At 36.2% G+C, this 22,873-nt stretch overlaps 1 protein-coding gene across 10 annotated transcripts in view; it reads right to left on the reverse strand.

The window, feature by feature from the left end:
• Positions 1-22,873, reverse strand: part of ERC2 (ELKS/RAB6-interacting/CAST family member 2) — a 976,550-nt gene that overhangs the window by 489,306 nt on the left and 464,371 nt on the right. For 7 of the 10 annotated variants that reach the window (XR_010111441.1, XR_010111442.1, XR_010111443.1 and 4 more), the window contains exons 8-11: positions 22,159-22,296; positions 13,716-13,856; positions 10,445-10,585; positions 6,362-6,397 (exon numbers count right to left, since the gene is read on the reverse strand). Coding sequence is in view for 3 of the 10 variants with exons in the window: in XM_055110956.2 (XP_054966931.1) it covers positions 6,362-6,397; positions 10,445-10,585; positions 13,716-13,856; positions 22,159-22,296 (456 nt within the window). In the remaining 7 variants the exon portion in view is untranslated. The remainder of the gene's footprint in view (positions 1-6,361; positions 6,398-10,444; positions 10,586-13,715; positions 13,857-22,158; positions 22,297-22,873) is intronic. The other 3 variants (XR_008625007.2, XR_008625008.2, XM_034956693.3) reach the window with 1 other exon arrangement.

The raw sequence follows: 22,873 nt of genomic DNA on the forward strand, positions 1-22,873 counted from the left end.
TAACTTATAGTTATAATAACCTAGTAGTTATTTTAGTGAAAGAATTTATAACTACTTCAGGAAATAAGGCAAAACTTCAGATTAATACTATATGTAAATGAAAGTTAAGAAGCCAAAAATGGCTAAAGCCAAACTATGGGGTTGTCAAGTATCAAAATCATACGTCTATTTACATTTAATCTTCTAAAGACTGGTCATTGATTATTTCCAATAAAATGGCAGTTCATCAATCCAGATCCCTAGAAAGGAAAGTATTAACTTTGGTCCAGAAACCTGCTATGAAACAAGGCAGGGAACATTCAATTATTACATTATATAACACGTTCCCTTTGAAATAAACCCTATCAATTTTAATTAAAAATCATTTCCCTCAAAATAAACAAATAATTAATCATGACCATAAAATAAAAGCAGAATGTTAACGAATGTATTTGATGACTTTTCTTCCCTGCTGTTTCTGGGTTTTAGCAATAATTTGCTAAATTTAGGCAGTGTAGAAATATGATTCTCGATTGTGGCATGTTGGTGGTTTAATGTCCATTGACAGCGCTTTAATATTCCTTTCATATCTTAACGGCAGAACAGGGTATAGAAACTATTTTGAAAATTATATTTGACTACAGTCTTCTAAAAGAATTTCAATCTTCTCATAATTCTAAGTTATAAATAAATATTACATTTTAAAAGAAAATTTTTAAGGTGATTATTGAGTTATAATATTTATATTATATATTTTATATGTTATATATAACATATTATAACTCTATAATAGACTGATATAACTCTATTATAGACTGATGAAACATACATATTATTGTTTAGAATGAAGAATCAAGGGAAGAAAAAGAACCCAACTGAAGATAACCTGCATAGTGTTTATAATAATAAGACAAAACTCCAGGAGTAGAATGATAGTTAAGCTGCAGAAAGGTTACAAAAAAAAATAACAATATCAAGGCAAAACTTTAGGTTCCTAATTTAGAAAATTAAATTTCATTTAAAATATATCAATACCAGGCATCATTGCTGAGCCTAAATAATACATTTGGAAACTAATAATGATGTATTTTGAAATGTTATACATCTTAATTCTGTTGGGTTTTTTTTGTTTGTTTTTTTTTTTGTGTGTGTGTGTTTTGTTTTTTGGTTTTTTTTGGTAGAGATGGGGTTTGCTATGTTGCCCAGCCTGGTCTCCAACTCCTGAGCTCAAGTGATCCTCCAGCCCTGACCTCCCAAAGTGCTGGGATTACAGGCACAAGCCGCCACACCCAGCCCCTATATATCTTAGTTCTAAAGGAAATTATTCACTCACAATTCAAGCTAACTGCATTCAGAATATTCAAAAATTTGTGTATTAAAACAACCATACCAAAAAAATTATTTTCATAGATGGAACAAATAGGATATGCATAAATAAATATAAATAAATATTCTTATGTCTCTCTCTCTTTTTTCTCTCTCTCTCTTTCTCTCTCTCACACACACACACATACACACAAAAGAACAACTGTATGCTTAATACTTCTAAAGATCCCCCAAACAAAACTGTAATTATTAATGTAATCCTTTTTAATTACAGGATTTCCTGAAATTAGCAGTGTAGAGAACTGAGGTAATTACCTGGATGTCCTCAAACAAAACATGTAGCTTCAAATGTTGAGTGTTATTGCAAATATTAGTTGAGTTTTTTAGACACTGAAAGCCTGGATCAATTATAGGGTATGTGTTTGTGTGTATGCATGTGTTTACACATGCTATGTGCATGCCTGGAATTACCTCTTAAATAGTTGTAACTTTCCACTGTGCTGGGAGATAACTGGTTTAAGAGTGAGTCGAATACTTTTCAGAAATAGGCTTCAAAAGTCATAAAAAGAAACTGCTATATCCAAACAATGACTGTGAAAGCATTTATAATTCAGCCCATTACGTTCCTGGGATTATACTGTCCTGTAATGACCTACAAAACAGGAAGACCTCACTGAACATTAACAAGATTTTTTTTCTACCTCTCTGGAATGAAACATGCCTGCTTTTTGGCTTTTCTTATGTTTTTTGTAAACACACGTAAAATGTGAGCCCTGCTAAATATGTGTTGAGAAGAGATAGGATTTCAAATGGATACCTACTAGGCACTGGGTACCCCAAGTGTGGGGAACATCAGAGGGGTCTCAAATGTGCCCTGGCCAACAGCAAGGTTGCACCCAGTGCCTCCAAATCAGTCATTTGCCTTTTAGCAACAAGGGTATTATATGAAGCACTAAATTGAGGGACCCAGAAGGTCTAAAGATTTATTAAAATTTTTTGAAAGACTCCCGATACCATCTCTGCATACAAGGACCACAAGGGCTACAGCAAACAAGGTATTTGAGACTGATGAAACACGCATATTATTTGTTTAGAATTAAGAACCAAGGGAAGAAAAAGAACCCAACTGAAGATAACCTGCACAGTGTTATAATAATAAGACAAAACTCCAGGAGTAGAATGATAGTTAAGCTGCAGAAAGGTTATAAGAAAAATAATGATATCAAGGCAAAATTTTAGGTTCCTAAGAAATGTCATTAGATATTACTTTGTGCAATAGAGTGACTAAAGTAAAAGGAGATAAAAAGTAAAAGGTTCCTTTCGACCCTAGAAATAAAAATACTTGCAGAAGCACTTAAAAGCTTAATCCTTGTTTACTCTGACATAGTGTAGACTGTCAGACAGAATTGACTATAAAATTATCTTATTTAACAAAAAACAACTATACTATAATTCGCCAAAAATTTGTTATGTGGCCATATAGAAAATAAACATACAAAAATACAAGAAATTTCCTAGCTATCATAACTGATTAGAAAATAAAATAATAAGTATATCATTTACAATAGCAACCTAAAAATTAAATATATATAGATATGCTTAAGACTATCTTTAAGAAGAAATATCATGGGAAAATATTAAACTTCACTGTAAAAAGCCACTGGAATAAATGCAAGTTGGATCAGGTTTATGAATGGAAAGAAATAATATTGGGAACATATAAATAATTCTAAAATTATTTTATAGATTAAATATACTTAAAATTAAAATCAACAATTTTGTGTTTTAATTGACAAAGTGATCCTAAAATTTACTTGGAATGATAGAAAATTAAAGGCTAAAGACTTAAAACAAGACAAAATGAAAAGCAGAAATAATTAAGGTGTAATTTGTTTTACTAGATATTTAAAAATATAATAAAGATACAATAATTAAAATTTTGACCCAACAAATTAGAGACATCAATAAAACTGAACAGATGCTTAGAAACTAAGACACTCACCCAAATGAGAACTTCATATTCAATAAAGTAGTACCAAGATCAGTGGATAAAGAGAGAATTGTTTGATAAATCGTGCTGGATAATTAGTTGATAATTTAGAAAAATATAATTAGAACCTCACCTCTCAACATGAATAAAAATGAACTAAAGATGGATAAAGGGCTTAACTTGATACCAAAAGCAAAATTAAAACATTTTAAATATAGGTAAGTGAAATCAGAGAATAGTTTCCAGAATAAAGGTAGTGAGGAAAGCCTAAAGAAAAGTACAGGTCAAGAACCTAAAAATTGTTCTCTATATACATAAAAAAATTTAGGCTAAATAAAACTGCCATAAATCTGGCAAAAATTCTATATAAAACACAGAATAACTCATATAAACCAATGAACAAAACAGTAAACTCAAAAGCAAGTGCTCAACTGATTTAAACTACTTACGTAAGAAAAAATACAAAAAGCTAATAAATGTACTGGAAAACCTCAACTTCAGTAGTAATTAAAGAAAGAAAAGTTAAAAAGGCAAAAAAAAATTCCACCTAAACATGTGTCAAAGTTATGTAAAATGACAATTCTCAATGTTGGCCAGGGTGTGGCAGAAAGGCCATTTTTAATCAGTGCTGGAAGAAGCATGCTTTGGTGGAATTCCTAGGAAACTCAAGGTAGTAGGAACTATTGGGATCTTTACAAATCACTGGCGCAGGAAGGAGGCAAGCACGGTGGCACATGTTTGTAGTCTCAGCAACTCCAGAGGCTGAGGCAGGAGGATCCCTTGAGCACAGGAGTTTGAGACCAGTCTTAGGCAACAGAGCGAGACTTCGTCTTAAGTTTAAAAAAAGAAAAAAAAAAAAAAAAAAAAAAAGGTGATGGGGGAAGAAATTACCAACATTAGAGGAATAAACAAATAGAGTAGAATAGTATACAATCATTAAAGTAGTATTTTGGAGGAATAGTTCATTATATGAGAAAATTCTAATAATGTAAAAAAAAAATAGAATATAAACCCAAATAAACACTTTGAAGTAGAGTGTTAGATAAGAAAAAGAAAAAGTAACACAAGAGCGAGAGAAGGAAAGGAGGAATAAAGGGAAGGAGAAGGCAAGAGGAGAGAGGAAAGAAAGAAGAAAAGAAAAAGAGAGAAAAAGAACAGCAACAACAAAAAGATGTCTAGGTGGAGAACAATCCAAATGTTCCAGCAATTATTTCTGTGCCGTGAGATGTCCTGTTATTTTTTAATTTTCCTCTATAGGCTTCCATATGGTTGCAAATTCTCTACTGTGACCATATATATTATTTTTACAACTAAGAAAAACATAGTCATTTTTAAAAGACAATTAAGGGTAGAAAATCCATCATGCTGCGTCCCTATCAGTCCAAAAAAGAATTGGACACCAAGACAGGGGGAGTTAAAATAATGAGAGTTTGGCTATATTCCCGGGATGCCAAACCAATGGGTTAGTTTAATTAACTTGAGGAGAAAAGTCAGTCAATGACTTTTGAATTAGTCACTGAAAAGACTGAAAAGTTCACGCTGGCATATTAGAGACGCACCACTGGGGTGAAGTGAAGTAAAAGTTGATGATGCCATGTCACTGATATTTCTAGAAATGGTCTAAAAGCTAACTGAGAGTTATTTCTTTGGTCCTACCTATCCTGACAGGGAGAGTGAACTCCTAGCATGGTCCTGGTATATTTTTGCTGCTGCAGGAACAAGGCTCTTCCCATCTGTCATGCACACACCCAAAACATGACATTCTTTGGTTTTCTTCCTGTTCCTATCTAGTAAGTATGAAACAATTGCAGTGGAATTATTTCGCTTATTTGTTAAACAACTTTTTTTAAACACTCATTTTTTCCCAGGGTGTTTTCGAGCTTGAAGATATTCCAGTCTTATTTGTCTTTCTTCACATCTCCACTGTCTTGAGCCTGCTTATTAGCACTTCTATTCAAATGTTAAGGGAAAAGAAACTTAAGCTGATTATTTTTTGCTTCTCTGCTAAAATCTGCATTTTGAAAAAGAGGTTAACAAAGATGCTCCAGCAGGGTTTTAGGAATTCTGTTTGCAAAAATAAAATGTGTTGTAAAGAATGGAGGGTGGAGGCTGAATCTAACTAAGTACACCTGAACATATTGCAGATCAAGCTATATGTATCCTGAAGCAGTGGCTTAACAAATAAAAAGTTGTGGGTGCAATTGTTTCCTTTATCCATGCTATTCATTTTCTCCATAAGGGGATTTATACATAGGAGGTGATTAGAATGCATGATAGCACAGATCACATCTGCCAAATGATAAACTCTAGCCATCTTTATGAAGTATTTTCCCAGTAAGCCACTTAAGTTCACTGAACAAAAAAGCTTTTCTTCTTTAATAAGTTAAAAAAACAAACTGCTTCATATATTAATAAATGCACACAAGTCACTAGGATAAAAAAAATTCGTGGTGGCACCTGGCTCATTTTACAAATATTTTTACTAGTTACCTTTTTGTACTCTATTAAGCTATAATCAGAATTGTTACTATCTGTTATTAGGAGACTATGTTATGGTTTGTCCTCAGCCAAATGGCATGCCTTTAACTGTTACAAAATCCACAGTAATGTCAGGTATTTACCAATCTCAAAGAGCGTAACCCTATTTTTAAATCTAAACCTGTTTTAACTTCTGTCACTTGAATAAAACAGATATTGAATTGTTTGCTATTTTACAAATGTTGTTATCCCTTTCGGCCTAGATATGCTTGTGTTTGAAGGATTTAAGGAAGATTTCCATAAGCCTAGATCTTCAGCTGACTTTTGTTTTTCTATAGTCTTTGGGCTGAGGTTAAGAAGGAGGTAATATCAGAGTTGGCAATATTTTCTTGAGTTATTAATTTTTAAATTTCACATTCAAAAGAAATGGCAGTGGCCTCAGCACAGATCATTTCTTTTGACAGAACGGAAAGGGGAAGAAACTCATAAATATTTTCGAAACCTCCCCAGTATGGCCCACCGTGACTGGTGATCAATGGATCCTCATGCTTTGATATGTTACAGCGGGAACTTTCAGAAATGACTTACTGGGTTGTACATCTGATTGAACAACTGCTCAGCTTGCTACATTGCAAAGTTGGGGAGGCATTGAGGCACAGACAGGGAAAGAAGGAAAGATCCAGAAAAACAGCATTAGCTCAACAAATCCAGTGCATTCGCACAGACGAGTTGGTTGTTAAAAAAGAAGAAATTTCAGTTTCTAAACATTCCACAGTGAAAGCGAGATGCTCTAGGGAAATACAAATGTTGACTTTGGCTCCTAAAAAAGAATAGCTGGAATAAGAAATGTAAGGTTTGTGTTACTTTCCCTTTCTCAAGTTAAATAACCCATGAAATAAAGAAAGCTGTCCACTTTTGATGATACATGAAGTGCTGGCCTCCAGCAATGAATCAGAAGAAGTACTTTTGGCCAAGTCTGCAATTTATTACCTGAACTTCAAAGATGGTAATAATAAAAGATTAATTAAATCTTATCATTGAATTTATAGCTCTTCTTTTACATTAACACAAGCCTGAATTTTCTATTCGGTCTATCTTCAGAAAAATACAGATCAGCAAACAGCAGGTTAGCAATAACAAAATATCAGTCAGACTTTATTGGATTAACTTAAATGGGAAAAGAAGAAAAATTTAAATCAGCAGGACCAAAATACTGTATTATCCATTGCCTATTACCAATTTCTACTGTTGTCTCCGGATTAATAGAAAATATAATTTTCAAAGATATTCTATTATGTTCCAAGCGCTTTAGAATCTATAATGTTTTCTTGTCTATTTTGTGTTGAAGATTTAAATTTTTGTGGATTTAAATGTGCTGAATATTATTTTAAACAGCACTCTCAACTTATATTTTCTAAATACCTGCACTATTTATCTGGGGCTCAATGTCAAGGTGTACAAGGTGAAATATTGTAGAAACTGTTACTTTGCTTCAAGCTAAGACATACTTTTTAAGAGCCTCTATTACTTTTTCCTTCAACTTGAATGAAGTAAATGACAATGTTATCATGGTTTAAAGAAACTCCCTCCTCAGGTATAATATTAATTGAAAAATTACTAAAGAGCATAAATCATATTTTGAATTGCCATTGCTTCTCAATTGATTTCTAATCACATAGGGTAAATTTACTCCCCCATTTTGAACCTCAAATACTCTTTTGAAAGACAAAATGATCCATACGTCAATTATCAGCCTCTTCTCAACTCTTGGGTGTCTACTTAAGATTGATGAATGCGCTTAATTACAAAGCACACTTATAATTTGCAATTATGCATTATTTGGTTAGTATCATTTTATCAGCCTCACTAATATCAGTAAAAATTTCCTCACACATGAACATTTATAAGTAGTGGGATGGAATGTATAAGGGAGTTCCTTTTCTGCCTATAACCATTTGTCATCACAAAGTATTGAAGGCATCTTAAATTAACACAGTATAATAAAGGGTTAAAGTAATCATGTGTCTGAATGTTCTCCACAAACTTTTATGTAAAAACTCCCTTTACCAATGTCAAGCATTGTTTACAAGACAAAAATAAGTTTAAATCACCGTTTGGATTTCATTGCCACTGGCAGACAAGGTTTCTGTTCAACGACACACATCTACAATGTTGTGTAGATTTTATAGGAAAAATACCTGGACACTCACAAACCTTGAGCAAAATTCCATTGGGAATTTTTGGTGTATTTATGACATAATAAAACTATTATGTTTTCAGCTTTCATTTAGTAAACTTTTATATTTAATTCACAAGTCACGTACCCTTTTATTTAAAAAGAGGTCCAGACACACTTAAGCTTTTATAGCTGCTTATTTTTCCGTGAGTAAATGATGTGTTTATATGTATATTCACATACTGTTGGCTTATATTTTCAAATATTTCATGTAGATCTCAATTTTTTTAAGGTGATGGGTATTTGAGGTTTTTACGGAACTATTTATTAGCAGAAATTAAAGACTACTGAAAAAATATTTTAAACTTTTGAATTTAGTTAATGCTAGACAGCCAAAAATAACAAAATAGCATTTGCAGGTTAGACATAAATATATTTAAATTATAATTACCCTATTTAAACTCACTGCACTATGCATTTAGGAGATAGTATAAGCAAAGATTATGTATATACTTAGAAATAAGTTATCTTTTCATAAATGAAATAGGTCCTTTACAGCAAGACAACCATATTTGTTACTTTAATTCTAGTGACGTGGTAGAATGTTAAAATGCTGTCAGGAATAATGCTACAATGTTTACAGGATTTGGTCTGTGAATTTCAGTGTGTGGTGTCTACCTGCGAGTCAAAGGAAACCACACACTCTGAGTGATCTCAGGGGCAAACCACAGCTATGTTGAAAGAAACTATACTGAATTGCATAAATGTTGATTTATTAAACTAGTCAAGTCATTACATGAAAAGTATAAGCAACAATATGTGAATCTCTTCCTTTTAATTACTAGTGGATTTCAAATTCCCATAGATGATTTACACTAAAAAGGAAGGTGTCAAGCATGTACCTATAGAAATAATAAATGGAGCCCCCTGATCTCCATAACAATGACTCATCAGAGTAGGTGGAGGACATCTTTCATGCCCAGGTCTATTTGAGGCCGTCTTTCTTCTCGACTCAGCACACTGTGACTAAGGTAAAATAGTGCAGGGAATGGTCATAAGGAGCCAATGAATTTCTCTCTTTCACAAAGCTAGCTTAAAGCCTGCCTTATGATCACAAAACTTTTATTAAATAAAAAATATTCTTCATAAGTTCATCCCTTAATATGCATATCATAGATAATATTTTGAAGAGCACATTTATATAGGTCAGGAATGTATGTCATATACCCAATACATCATAGCCAAGTCAATCTCCATTTAAACACCCTCAAATGGGCAATTTAAATCCTTTTATTTATTGTTCAAGATTTCTGCTTAACTAAATATTGCTTGAAATAAGTGAGATGATGAGTGGATTGGGAAATATATTTTGCAATATAGAGATTTTCTTGCTGTTTTGTTATTAAAGGATTTGATCGGTGTATTTATCTTTTTCTGTATTAGCAAGTAGACTTTCTTAGTGTGAAATTTCTCATGACAATTTCCTAAAAATCTCTGTAAAGTGAATACCATATAGTAACATTTCAGTTATATATTGCATCATACAAAATAGTATATTAAATTTTAAGACATCTAGAGTAATTCCTTCACACATATGTGATTCCTTCACATCCTTGACCATCCATGTCATATTTTTCATAACTTTAGCCAATAAATCCCCATCCCGGTGTGTGCTATGAATTATACATAGTCAAATTGTATTATATGCTTTGATTGATTGTTTAGATTCTTATCATCTCTTTTGAATAAGTTTATGAGTTGTCAAAGGGAAACAAAATGCTTAAACTCATAATGTTATGAGTTTTATGTGAACAATGAGTGCAGACATACCAAACAACACAGGGAAAAAGTCAAAGTAACAATGCATGACTGGAAATGCACTCCACAAAAATGTCTGGGTCAGAGAAAACATGTTAATGCCGCCATGTAAATATCCTATTTCTTTTCCAAAGCCTTCTATCTACAACAAGCTTTCTTAGACAGTAAGGCCATTTTGATCAAATATAAATAGTCATTCTACAGAGATGGGACTTGACAATTTTGGTGAACTTCTAGAAAGTTAACAATGTCAGAAAAGCTTTTTGCAAAGTTCTAATACAAAAAAATGACCTACATCTGAAAGTAGCAAAAGTTTATTAATATCTAATGTGGCTTCCGGATTCTGTGATTTGTTGAAAACATTTCTATTTTTCTTTGCTGATAGTTGAGATTTGCCCAGAGAGTAATGGCTGGTTTTTATAATATTTTTAACTTCTGCTACTATTTTCATCTATTTTTCAAGTTTTTCTTAAACAGGAAATCTGAGATAATTTTTCAGGTTTACAGACAGATTTGATAGACTTCTTAGCAATAAAGTTAAGAGTATTTAATTAATTCTTTTATCAGCAGACAGCAACAGATAAGGGGTTTGTTTCTTTTTAAAAACGTCTCTTCCTGTTCCATTTTATAAATTCATTTTTAAATGAGCATGATTTTTTTTCTTAGACTTCACTTACCTTTTTTAACTGTGCTTCCAATTTGCTACATTCCTCTTTCTTTTGTTCAATGGCTATTTCTAGAGATTTTAATTTGGAATCCCTTTTCAGCCCCGCAGAGGCTAATGAAGATGCATGTTCTTTGAGGTCAATTAAACTAGACTGAAAGAGAAAGAATGTGAGTGAGTAAAACACTGAAATTTCTACTAGCAATGCCTTCAATTTGAACACATTGATTCTATACATAGCAATAAAGTGTGCAGTAGACAGAAAGGGTAAATATAATCTTACTAAGGTAACAATAGTCAGCTCTGGTCAGGAAATTAAAGTTGGCCAGCTTACAGAACGAGTAGGATCTAATTGCCGTAGAATCAAATGTGACCAAATGGTGTGGTCAGTAAATGCATGTTTCACGTCTCAAAGTCATGCTAATGATGTAAGTCCCAAGGTGGTCTTTACATGTCATAGCAAAACAGACACCCTGAACCTTCCGTTTACATTTATTGCTGTCAGACTATGCAGACATTGAGACAAATACGAAAGAAAATACTGACTTTAATGCATCCGCTCCCAAGAGCAAGTCAAATATAAAAGAAGCCTCCTACTACATTTTTATCAAATCCCATTTCTTTAACAGATAAATGATCAATGGTTTTACAAACATCTTCTGGAAAATCAAACATAAAATTATTTTAAAATTTAGAGTAAATTTTATGTTTGTGTCCTTTGCAATCTAGATTTGACAGATATGATGAATCTTTCCAACTCAGACATGGGGTTACCTAAATTGTTCCAGTCACTAATCATGTCCAGAAACCAACAGGCTCCACATATAGTTTGAATTCCAAAAACTACAGAAATAAATAACTTGCATATATCACTGAACATAACTTTGCAACCTAAAAGAGCAATGTTTGTCATCAAATATGAAATAGCAACATCTAACTATGTGACTCAGATGTACAGGTTTTACCCCAAAACAGACTCCATGTATTTCCTTCTTGATCATTTGCATCACCTAGGAAGATACTAAAGACACAATGGTCTCTCTGTAAACAATGTTGGCTAATAATTTACACTGGGTTGCTTCATGGACACTGGAATAACCTTGACGATAAAAATCACCATCATCCAGCAAGGTGCTTCTAAAGCCCTCTGAGGAACAGGTGAGCCATTCTCATTCTTCACATCAGGAAACTGAGGCTCACAAGAGCTGAGCATCTTGTCAAAGATCACTTAGCTAGTAAAGGCAGATACAGGTCTCAAACCCAGGTCTACAATTCCAATTTCAATGACTTTTGTCATATCATTCCCACAGAAATAACAAAGGATATTATAATCCAGTCACTTTGTCATGGTGAAGACATATCTCCACTCCAATTAAATTATAAGCTCCCTGCTGACAGCAAGTGCATATTGTTTTCCTTTATAAATTTTAAATTGCCAGATGCAATAGCCAGTTTTAGTCAACTTGGCTAGGCTCCAGTCCTCAGTTATTAATCTAGGAGTTGCTAATAGAAGGCATTTTGTAGACATGACTAAAATCTACCATCAGTTGACTTTAAGTAAAGGAGATTATTCTCAGTGTTCTGCATGGGCCTGATCCCATCAAGTGAAAGGCCTATGAGCAGAATTCAGGTTTCCCTGAGGAAGAACAAATTCCACCTATTGATTGCAGCATCAGCTTCTGTCTAAGACCTTCCAGTCGGCTTTTGCTGATGGCCTGTTCTGCGAATTTTGAAATTGCCTAGCCTCTGTAACTGTGTAAGCCAATTCCTTATGATAAAGTTCTTAATCTGTAGAAAATGTTTAACGTGGTTCTGTTTTTCTTGCAGAACCCTGACTGACACACCCAGCCCAGTGCCAAGCACATCATGCAGAAACAACAAGTGTTTACCAAAATGTCTATCTGAAAGTCATACAATGTTGGCATTATTTACAAAACTATTTTCACTTACAGCTTATGCTCCACCACTTCATCAAGATCTCTTTTCATTAGAAGTATATACATTGATTTTAAGGTGCAAACCGACAAATAACATTTGCAACCGGTGAAGAATGCTATAAACAAAGTCAAAGCTTCCATATCTTCTGTCGCATACAAACAACAGTCATCACAGATCCTCCAACTCAGAATCAGCAGTGGAAGCTAGGAAGAGAACTCCATTCTTTATTTTCCTAACAAAGAAATAAGCTCCTTTCTAAAAAGCAAGTAGGTTTAAATTTTAGGAAATACGGATTTTGTTTCTGATTTTCCTCGAAACTCCTCTTACTCATCCATTCTTTTCCTTCTTCATCTAGATTCCTAATTTATTCAGGACTTTAGTTTGTGTGGAATTATCAGTACCACACGAGTGAGGAAATACTGTGGAGCTAGGAGATAGATAACTGTGCTGTGGTACCGTCCAGCAGGGTGAAATGTCTATAACAGCTCTAAAGAAGATGGACAGTTACAGCAGACAAAAGTAAGTGTGAAGGGGCCAATTGCAGGCAATCTCCACGTATCTCAGAGTAGTGAGGATTAAATAAAATAATGTGTAATTACTGCTGCTCATACTTCTCCACCGAACTATCCCCAAGAAAACTGAGAGGGTTACAGGGATCCCTTGAAGAATGGGGGAATAGCCCAAAGCATCCTCTTCATAACCCCCAAGCAAGAATTTCTTCAAAGTATAAGATTTTACTTTAAAAACACAGGTGGCATTTATATTCTGTATTCATGTTTGCTATGGTATAAAAATACAGCTCTAAATTATTTACTATAATGTAAAAATAATATGCCAGAAGAGTAGCCACACTTAAGCTCTACCTTGGGGTCCAGCATGGTACCACATCTCCTAATCTGAGAGTATTGGGTGGTCCCTTTGAAAAGTACAGATGAATGCAAAGCACTTGACACAAGGAATAGTACATAGCAGACACCCAATAAAGTAGAGCTATTGTTACTATCATCATCGCTGCTGTTGTTATCTCAAGCAAGGGATCATGGGCCTGTGAAAAATACAGAATCCTTTAAGCCATGCAAATGTGGTAAGACATAAAGAAAAGTTTCAAGGAGCTACATTGTATATGGTTAGCAGAGCAGAGAAGATAGGCATAGGGCATCACAGATGAAGGAAGTTACAAAAAAAAAAAAGTTCTTTTAAATTCAGGCAGCTTTACAAAAGAAAGGTTACTACATTCCCCAAGCCTTCATACAGTGCCTCCTACTAAGTCTATAGTCTCTTGCAGCTTCATTGAATATGGGTTTATGAGGACTATCAATGTGGTTCATTTGTTTTTCCAGACTCACCTCTTTCTCAGTCAGTTCAGCCTGTAAAGCATTGACCTTCTCTTTCAGGTCTTTGTTCTCTTTTCGGAAGGATTCTATCTCTTCTAGTCTTTCCCGATCATCTCTTTCTCGCTGTTCTTTCAAGCGCTCAATTATTCTCTCCTGTAAGGCAATTAACAAAAAAGAAGAGGTGAGAACCCATCAGTGTATATGCCAAAGCATATTGTAAAAGAAAATAAGAGGCAGTACATCTAAGAAATGCTGTACAGGAATCAACACACACAAGAAACTCAAAATTGGATTCGTGGGGAGGCTGTGCATAACAGCACTTGGGAAGGACAACCAATAACAGCTTTTGACTTGTTAATAAAAGTTAATATCACAGGGTTGCAAAGGAACTTAATGTTCAAGTTCTGTGGTTGCTCTTGGTTCATGGTAGTATTCAGCAAATTTCTAGAGCAGCTCTAGAAGAGGGAGCTTCAGACACCAAGACTCCAGACCTACCACAGCCTTGCACAGGAAAGGGGAAGAAGTAGAACATGCCTCTTGGCTCTGCCCTCTTTGCTTAGCCTCTCCATTTGTCATCAAAGAGCCTTCATTGGTTTCTGAAGACTGTTCTCTGGCTAGATGGGAATGAAGTGGGGCAGGACCCAAACCCTCCAGGACTTAGAGCTGGGACTTATTGTGAGAACTTGAGACAAAGAATCAGTCCATTGTGTATGTGATTTTCCAGTGTGTCTGAGGATGTTTACTTCTGTGTTTTTTCAGTGGTTTCTTGATAGTCAGCAGAGAATCCAAAACACTGGCTGAGTTTGAACAAAGTTCAGCAGCAGCTTTATTTTATTGAGGGCTTACTACATGCTAGGCACTGTGATGTGCTCTCCTCATCAGTCCTCATCACAAGCGCAAGGGCAGATCCAGTGCTCTTGGTGACGGTGTAGAGGTGAGGAAACCCAGAGCTCCGAGATGCAAGGTGGCCCAGGTCATAAACAGAACGCCTCCCACATCCCAGGTTCTCTGACTGTCAGCCACACCCATGAGACCACACTGCCACAAACATACACCTGGAGCCATTCAAGGAGGTCTGCCTTTGACTTTCACACTGAAATGAAAACACTGCTTTGTAGACTTGTTTTCCAAAAATAGGGAATCTGCCTGATATCAAAGTAAGAAACTTAAACACACACACGCACACACACACACACACACACGCACACGAAAATTCCATCTGCGTAAAGCTTGAGTTAGATTTCTGAAATTAGTTTGAAATTATCCAACACATATCTAAACTTCCTCTCGGATGGCCATGTTAAAAAATACTGGTGCAACGACTGTGGCCAAGGATCCTGATACTATCTTTTATATTCTTATAATTGCATAGTGCAAGACAATGCCTGATAAATAAGACAACTGTAAAATAGTATTTAATGCAGAGGGAAGTTAGTTTGAACAGTTAGCCTGTGATTTAAGATCCCCCGAGGAAGCAACTGTTCTACCCCACTGACAATAATTTATATATCTAATGCTTTCAGCGGAGGAGGTACCATTACTGTTTTCCAATTATTTAAAAACACTTTAAATGAAATATATTATTATAAGAGAGGAGGCAGAAATATAACAAATGAAACTATTAATTGCCTATATTTGTTTCTTCTTGATCCCAGATCTAGTTTACCTACCTGTGACAATGGTGAGTGGATGACTATGTGATCCACAAGAGAAGGAAATGGCCACAGTACATGGTCAATCTCTCAAGGGTTTTTAATGATTTCAGCAACCAAGACCTTGCTGACTTTTGCCCACACTACAACCAATTACCCAGCCACCTCTCCGTCCCATCCCTTCCACTACATGGCTGTTGGAGCGACATTTCTAAAGCTCCAAAAGGACCTGTCGCCTCACTATTTGGAAACCTTCCCAGGAATCCCTCTGGCTGGATCACGTGGCACTTATTCCCACTCGGCAGCCTTCACGTGGTTTCACTGCATGATCATCCGCCCAGCCCCACTTTCAAGAGGGCAGCACTAAAATCCTATGAGTCTTCTTGACCCACAGCTGGGCAAATCATCTGGCATACAACAAGCAATTAAAAGAGCTGAAGGAAGGAAGGAGAACTCAATTAGGGATCATCTTGGCTTCAAAGAAAAGGTAATAAAATTAAGCAGACATGTTAACAGCCAGAAGGTGTCAGAATCGTTTGGAAAGTAGGTCGATTTGCTCTAAGCACCCGTACTATTGACTGGGCATTGATGACAAAAAAAATCAACAAGCACTATAATGCTTTTAAGTGTTATTGATGATTCAATACTACAAAATATTTCTCCGTCAATCACAAAACCAATTTAACTGTCAGCCGCGCAGGGCCAGATGTCAAAAACATGTGTTAAAAGGCCCTAATATACCATGATGTACTTGATTAAAAACTAACTTGCAGAAATTCCAACAATGTGTTCTTGTTTTAGTCTTATTTGCATTGGCAAGCATTCCTTGTGCACTCATCTGGCTCTGCACAGGTCTAATCTATTTGTGCTTTATCACAGGGTGGGAACTAAATTACAGTGGCCTCCAGCTCCACTATCTGGCTTTCTCAACTGCTTATCTGCTATGTGGCTACAGCAAGGCTTGGCGAGACCAGCTTTATAAATACAGTGGGTTCCATCTCTTGAGCTTCTGTGTGTCAATCCTAGAACCAAGTCATATTCAATCTTAACTCACGGAGAGGCATTATTCTTTGCACTCTGTTAATAGTTGAATAAGTTCCTGGAAATTAAAAGGAATAACATACTCCCTAGGATGCCATAATCCAGGGGAAATGGTGAATACTGCCTGATGGATTCTTTTCGTCAGCCAAGAGACAGCAAATAATTAAATGTACTTAAAAATTCATGAGTTTTTATTAATCATTTTGTTTCACAGCATGCCTTGTTACAGGGGGATTTGTGCAATTAAATGTGGATAAAAATGGGACTTGTGAGCAAAACTCCATTTAAAGAAGATTGTGATGTTGCCAAAAGCACAAAGATCTTTGAGTTTTAGTCTTATTCTATCACCTGTGAGCTACTGGCCTTGGGATAGTCCAGAGGAGGCAGCAAAGTCTCAACGAAGGACCAGCTTAGACAGGGTGGAAACAGCTTCCAGGAGCGGTGGGTTGAGAAGTTAGCATGTGCCATGATTAATTAATGATGTCTCTCTAGGCCCAGAAATGGGGGATGATGCTGTACATGTCGATATTTTTATTTCTGGGCAAATCATTTCACCTCATTGAGCCCATTTCCCATCTTAAAATGGAAGAGCATAGATTTAGTGTTTCTCAAAGTGTAGCCTTCTGACCACTTGGATCAGAACCCTTCGGTATATTTAAAAATCAGAGGTTCCTGGGATCCACAGCAGAGCAGCTGAATCAGAATCTCTAGGAAATAGGACCCAGGAAACTGTATTTTAAGAAACCTCCTAGATGATAAGATTATTTGGATATATACAAAGGTTTGATGCATACTGGAATACTTAGAATAAATCTTCTATTATTTGTCCTAAGATAGAGAACCTTGCCAGTTCCTATCCAACGGTTTTATCTGTGCTTTCCAAATACATTAGGCATTCTGATTTTGGCACCTTTAAAAAATTCCCTCCACATCCATTGCTCTATATCTGCTTTTATTTTTCATCGCTATGAAAAGTTAAAAAACAGATGCAAACAGAGTTTGGAAATAAATAGCTCACAAAGCTGGTACATAGAGCTCTTTTGTTTGACTTGAGCATCATAATTTTTAAAAATCTGAACTTGAATGTTTTGAAATAGACCAGGGATCTGCAGCTTACCATAGCTACCAGTAGTCCCTACTACACTTCAGCAAAGCCACATCCCTCATTTTTGTTCCCTCCCTGGCCCTTCTAGTCATCTAAGTTCTCAACTCCTCATCTGTGGTCCAATTCAGATGCCATGAGCCTGAGATTGCAGATCAGCAAGCTGAATAATTCATTGTCAAGGGAGTTCCAGGACAGCATGAAACTTAGAGGTCAGCTAATAAAAATGTGTATTTTGAAGATGAGGTACTGAGACGCTGAGAGAAGAGGCTTGCCCAGGTGATGCAACTGTCAAGCAGTAAAGACAGTCCAAGGGGCCAGACTCCCACAGACCTCAGATTCCTTCCCAGACACCCCCTCAGCCTCAAAGGAAGTACTTAAATAAAGGGAGTAGTTTCAGATTTGGGAATTACTTTGGGATTTAAGCTAGAATAAATCAAATCTTAATAGGGTCCAGAAAAAAAAATAAAATCCTGCCAAGAATTCATGACATGAAAAATTATATGGTATATGTTTACTTCTGTGAATTTTAAGAAAGAAATCAGGAGGTAGAAATAGGGTGATATCATACAACCCAAATATGCTAAATGAACACATAAGCAGTAATAGTTTTTGAACAAACATCCCCTCATTCCAATGTTACAAATAAAACTACTGCAGAGAGCTCTGGAAATAAATTATTAAAAGATGAAAAGAGAATATCTTTCCCCAAAAAGTCATCTTATTAAATATTCTTATAAGCTTTCAAGTAAAACCTTATCATTCTTATAATTTAATCCTGAAGTTATAATCTTTCAATGTTTAAATTGTTACAGGATTTATAACTTTATTAACCAGCAACTGTTTCTCCTCCATGGTTTTTTTAGCAAAATTAATTTGGAAATACATACTAAATATGATGTCAAATAAGGTAACTCAATGTCAAAATGTACATTCTTTTTCTTACAAAAGCCTCATTTTAATTGTTTGCTATATTTTATTTTATTTACATTCTGGGATACATGTGCACGATGTGTAGGTTTGTTACATAGGTAAACGTGTGTAATGGTGGTTTGCTGCACCTATCAACCCATCACCTAGGTATTAAGCTCAGCATGCATTAGCTATTTTTCCTAATGCTCTCCCTCCCCCGACCCCTTCCAACAGGCCCCAGTGTGTGTTGTTCCCTTCCCTGTGTCCATGTGTTCACATTGCTCAGCTCCCACTTCTAAGTGAGAACAGGCAGTGTTTCGTTTTCTGTTCCTGAGTTAGTTTGCTGAGGTTAATGGCTTCCAGTTCCATCCATGTCCCTGCAAATAACATGATCTCATTCCTTTTCATGGCTGCATAGTATTCCATGCTATATATGTACCACATTTTCTTTATTCAGTCTATCACTGATGGACATTTGGGTTGGTTCCATGTCTTTGCTATTGTGGATAGTACTGCAATGAACATATGCATGCATCTTTATAATAGAATGATTTATATTCCTTTGGGTATATACCCAGTAATGGGATTGCCGGGTCAAATGGTATTTGTTGTTCTAGGTCTTTGAGGAATTGCCACACTGTCTTCCACAATGGTTGAACTAATTTAGATTCCCACCAACAATGTAAAAGCATTCCTTTTTCTGCCCGGCCTCACCAGCATCTGTTGTTTCTTGACATTTTAATACCTGCCATTCTGACTGGCATGAGATGGTATCTCACTGTGGTTTTGATTTGCATTTCTCTAATGATCAGTGATGTTGAGCTCTTTTTCATGTGTGTTGGCTGCATAAATGTCTTCTTTTGAGAAGTGTCTGTTCATGTCTTTTGACCACTTGTTAGTGGGGTTGTTTGTTTGTTTCTTGTAAACTTGTTTAAGTTCTTTGCATATTCTGGATATTAGACCTTTGTCAGATGGATAGATTGCAAAAATTGTCTCCCATTCTGTAGGTTGTCTGTTTGCTCTGATGATAGTTTCTTTTGCTGTGCAAAAGCTCTTTAGTCTAATTAGATCCTATCTGCCAATTTTTGCTTTTGTTGCAATTGCTTTAGACATTTTCATCATGAAATCTTTGCCTGTGCCTATGTCCTGAAGGGTATTGCCTAGATTTTCTTCTAGAGTTTTTACAGTTCTGGGTTTTACGTTTAAATCTTACAATTTTTAATAGGACCATGAAGACTAGCCCTAGAGTCATGGGTCTTTTTGTAGCTTCCTTTTTTTTTCTTTTTTTTTTTAAATAACTTTTTAATTTAACTCCAAAAATATGCTTACCCATCTTTTTAGAGCTCCTAGGTTTTTATCATAGAGCCTTGGTTCTCAGACTAGAGTTTACATCATGATGACTTGGGGAACTTGCTAAAGTGCAGATTCCCAGGCCCTATGAGGTTCTGATTTGGTAGGTATAGATGGGGCCTAACAATAGAGACTTTCAACAGGAGCTTCCTGGTAATTCTGAAGTAACAGAAGAGAAGCCTTCTTTAGGATACACTGGCCTAGGAAACCCATGGGCATTTAATCTAATTCCCCCATTCATCCAATGGGAAATTTGAGGCCCTGAGAGAGGCAATTACTTGCCAGGCTCACCCAGTTAATTAATGGCTCCCCAGTTAATTAGTGGCTTAGGTGGGACTGGCCCGTAGGTCTCCTTCCAATTACTTCATTACCTCAGAGTTTATAGGCTACTGTAACAGGGAATATAGGAGATAATGCTATTACTCTAGTAGGGCATCCCAGAGGAAAACCCTCACAACATCCCATGCATATGTGGACAAATCCTGCAAAGTGCTGCAGGATCAAAAATGATGAGAAAGATGAAGAAAAAGAACATAATAAATCTACTCCCACACTTCAAAAGTTAACATTTCTTTTCTTGGTTTCAAGCTAAATTTGAAAATAATGCCAATAACATGGGCCTAAAAACTGCGCCAGCACTTCTATGTCCAACCAACAAACAAGCCGTCCCTCCTGAGAATTCCTAGAGAACTTTACCTGCACTGGCTCTTTGACATTCAGGAAGTGTTGGAGGAGAGGAGAGAGCATATGCAAACTCAACTCCAGGGTCTGATACCTACAATAGGTGCCCAGAGAATGAATGAACTCATTTAGCCAGAATGAAATGGACTGGAAATCATTTTAAAAGTAAGTAAACATCAGAATGAGCTGTTTGCCTAAAGGATTTTATTCATTCATTCATTCTTTTATTCAAATTAATCCCCTTAAATGTAAGTCAGAAGGAAACCCTCAGGATGGCATCCCATCCCCTTCAAAGTAAAAGCCAATTTTTAAAAATCTTGTCTCACAAGGGTCTGTGAAATCTGCTGCCCTTCCTCTCACCCACACCCTTGTACTTGCTCTCCCCTCTGCCAGGGCTTTCTCCCTCCACAAGGGCTCCTGGCTCACCACTCACTTTCTTCAAGTGTTTCCTTAAATGTCACCTTCTCAGCAAGCTCCTACCTGGCCATTCTACTCCAGCACTCCCTGTACCCCTCCCTGCCTTCTCTTCTTTTGTAGAAAATATTACCCTCTGAAATCCTAGGAATGTCACGTATTTATTGTCTGTCTCCCCATCACCTCCACTAGAGTCTAAACTCCATTAGAGCCAGGATTTTCACCCATTTTCTTCTCTGCTGCATCCCAAGGCTCAAAAGAGGACCTGTCACATGGTGGGGGCTCACTCCACCAGTATCCAATACTGAGTGAGCATCCCCAATGCAGGTTATGCTGGGCACAGGGAATGGAAAGATAACACACACATAGCATATGTTTCTTGGGTTTGGAGTCTAGCAGAGAAGAGAAATTAAAAACAGATAAATGAACAATTAAGAATGTGACATGAGCTCTGGGGAGTTTATGGTGTTCCTGAGACATAACGGGGATACCTAGGAGGTGTCCCTAAGGAAATGATAAAATAATAATAATAATAGTGATAACATTACATCTACTATTCTAAACACATTCCATATTTTCATGCATTTTCTCCTCAATATAATCCACTGAGGTGGCTACTATTATTACCCTCTTTTACAAATGAAGAAACTGAGAGGTTAAGTAATTTGTCCAAAGTAGAAAGTATCAGACCTAGGATTTGATCCCAGGCAGCCTAGCTCCAAAGTCCACATTCTTGACTACTGCACAATACAACTTCTCATGAAGCTGACCTCTCAGAAGAGGAGGAATTAAATTAGCAGAGAGTGAGGAATATCCTCAGCTGGGGAATAGCATCTGAGGCAGGAAGGAGTATGGTACAGTTGAAAATCTAGAAGCCCCACATAACTAGGGAACAGAGAACCTGGAAAAAGAGAAATGGGGGATGAGGCTGGAAATGAAAGAAAGAATGAGGGAGGGAGCAGGCACACAGAGTGGGGGCTTGCCAGATCAGATGGGAGAAGGGACCCTGGGGGCCAGGTAGAGGATTTCAAATTATGTCATTGTAAGAGCAATGGCAAGCTAGTGAAGGTTTTTAAGGAAAGCCAAGAGTGATGTAATCAGATTTGCATTTCAGAAAATGCCCCTGACTGTAGTATGCCAAGTCCACTGAAGAGGGCTTGTGTGGGAAGAACAAGGACCAGCTGGGACTAAAGGTAGTGTTAGCAAAAGAAGAAAAGCAGGCACATTTAAATGCATTGGGATCAACTTTCCCCAACTCTGTTTCCCCATATCCTGATTCCCCAGTTTTTGAGTGCATGCTCACCTTCTCTGACAGAGCTTCCTCTAGCGTCGCCAGTGCAGTATCTGTATTACTGGAATCCGTCTGCAAGGACTTCACTCTGTCTTTCAGGTTGGTCAGTTGCTTGTCTTTATCCCTAAGTTGTTCTTGCAAGTTTTCAATCTAAAAATAAAAATCAATATTTTAATGCATATTTGATTACATATCCTGGGCCAGAATTCCTGAAGTGGATCTATTAATAAAAAAAGAAAGAAAAAGACCTGAAATGATAGAAATTGTCAGTAGCTTTGACTTAGACAAAAGGCCATTTTGATGAAATCTTCATTTCTCCATTTAGTTCAAGTCTGTCTTTAAATGGTGATACAGAGGAGCAGAGTATCTCCCTCCATACAAAGGTAAGCCCTTCTGACACATACGTAATCACTATTATTTCTTTGTATTTCTATCCCTTTTACCAGCCTTTTAGGTCTCAAGTCGATAGGCTTGAACTTGGTACACTGAACCAGGGAAATATTATGCAAGATTAATTCATTGATTAAACAGACATTTACTGGAGAGCCCATTCTGCACCAAGTACCATATCAGTATATGGCAGATCCCATGTAGCCATTCACTTACTCCTTTATTTCAGTATTAAAGTTTGTGATATGCCAAATGTTGTCAAGTGGCTGTTTCAAAGTAACCACATGAAAAGCCAAGTAGGTTATCACCAGCAGACTGTTAATGGGAAGAACTTGTG

This window comes from Pan paniscus, chromosome 2, assembly GCF_029289425.2.
Source record: "Pan paniscus chromosome 2, NHGRI_mPanPan1-v2.0_pri, whole genome shotgun sequence".
NCBI classification, from domain to species: domain Eukaryota; kingdom Metazoa; phylum Chordata; class Mammalia; order Primates; family Hominidae; genus Pan; species Pan paniscus.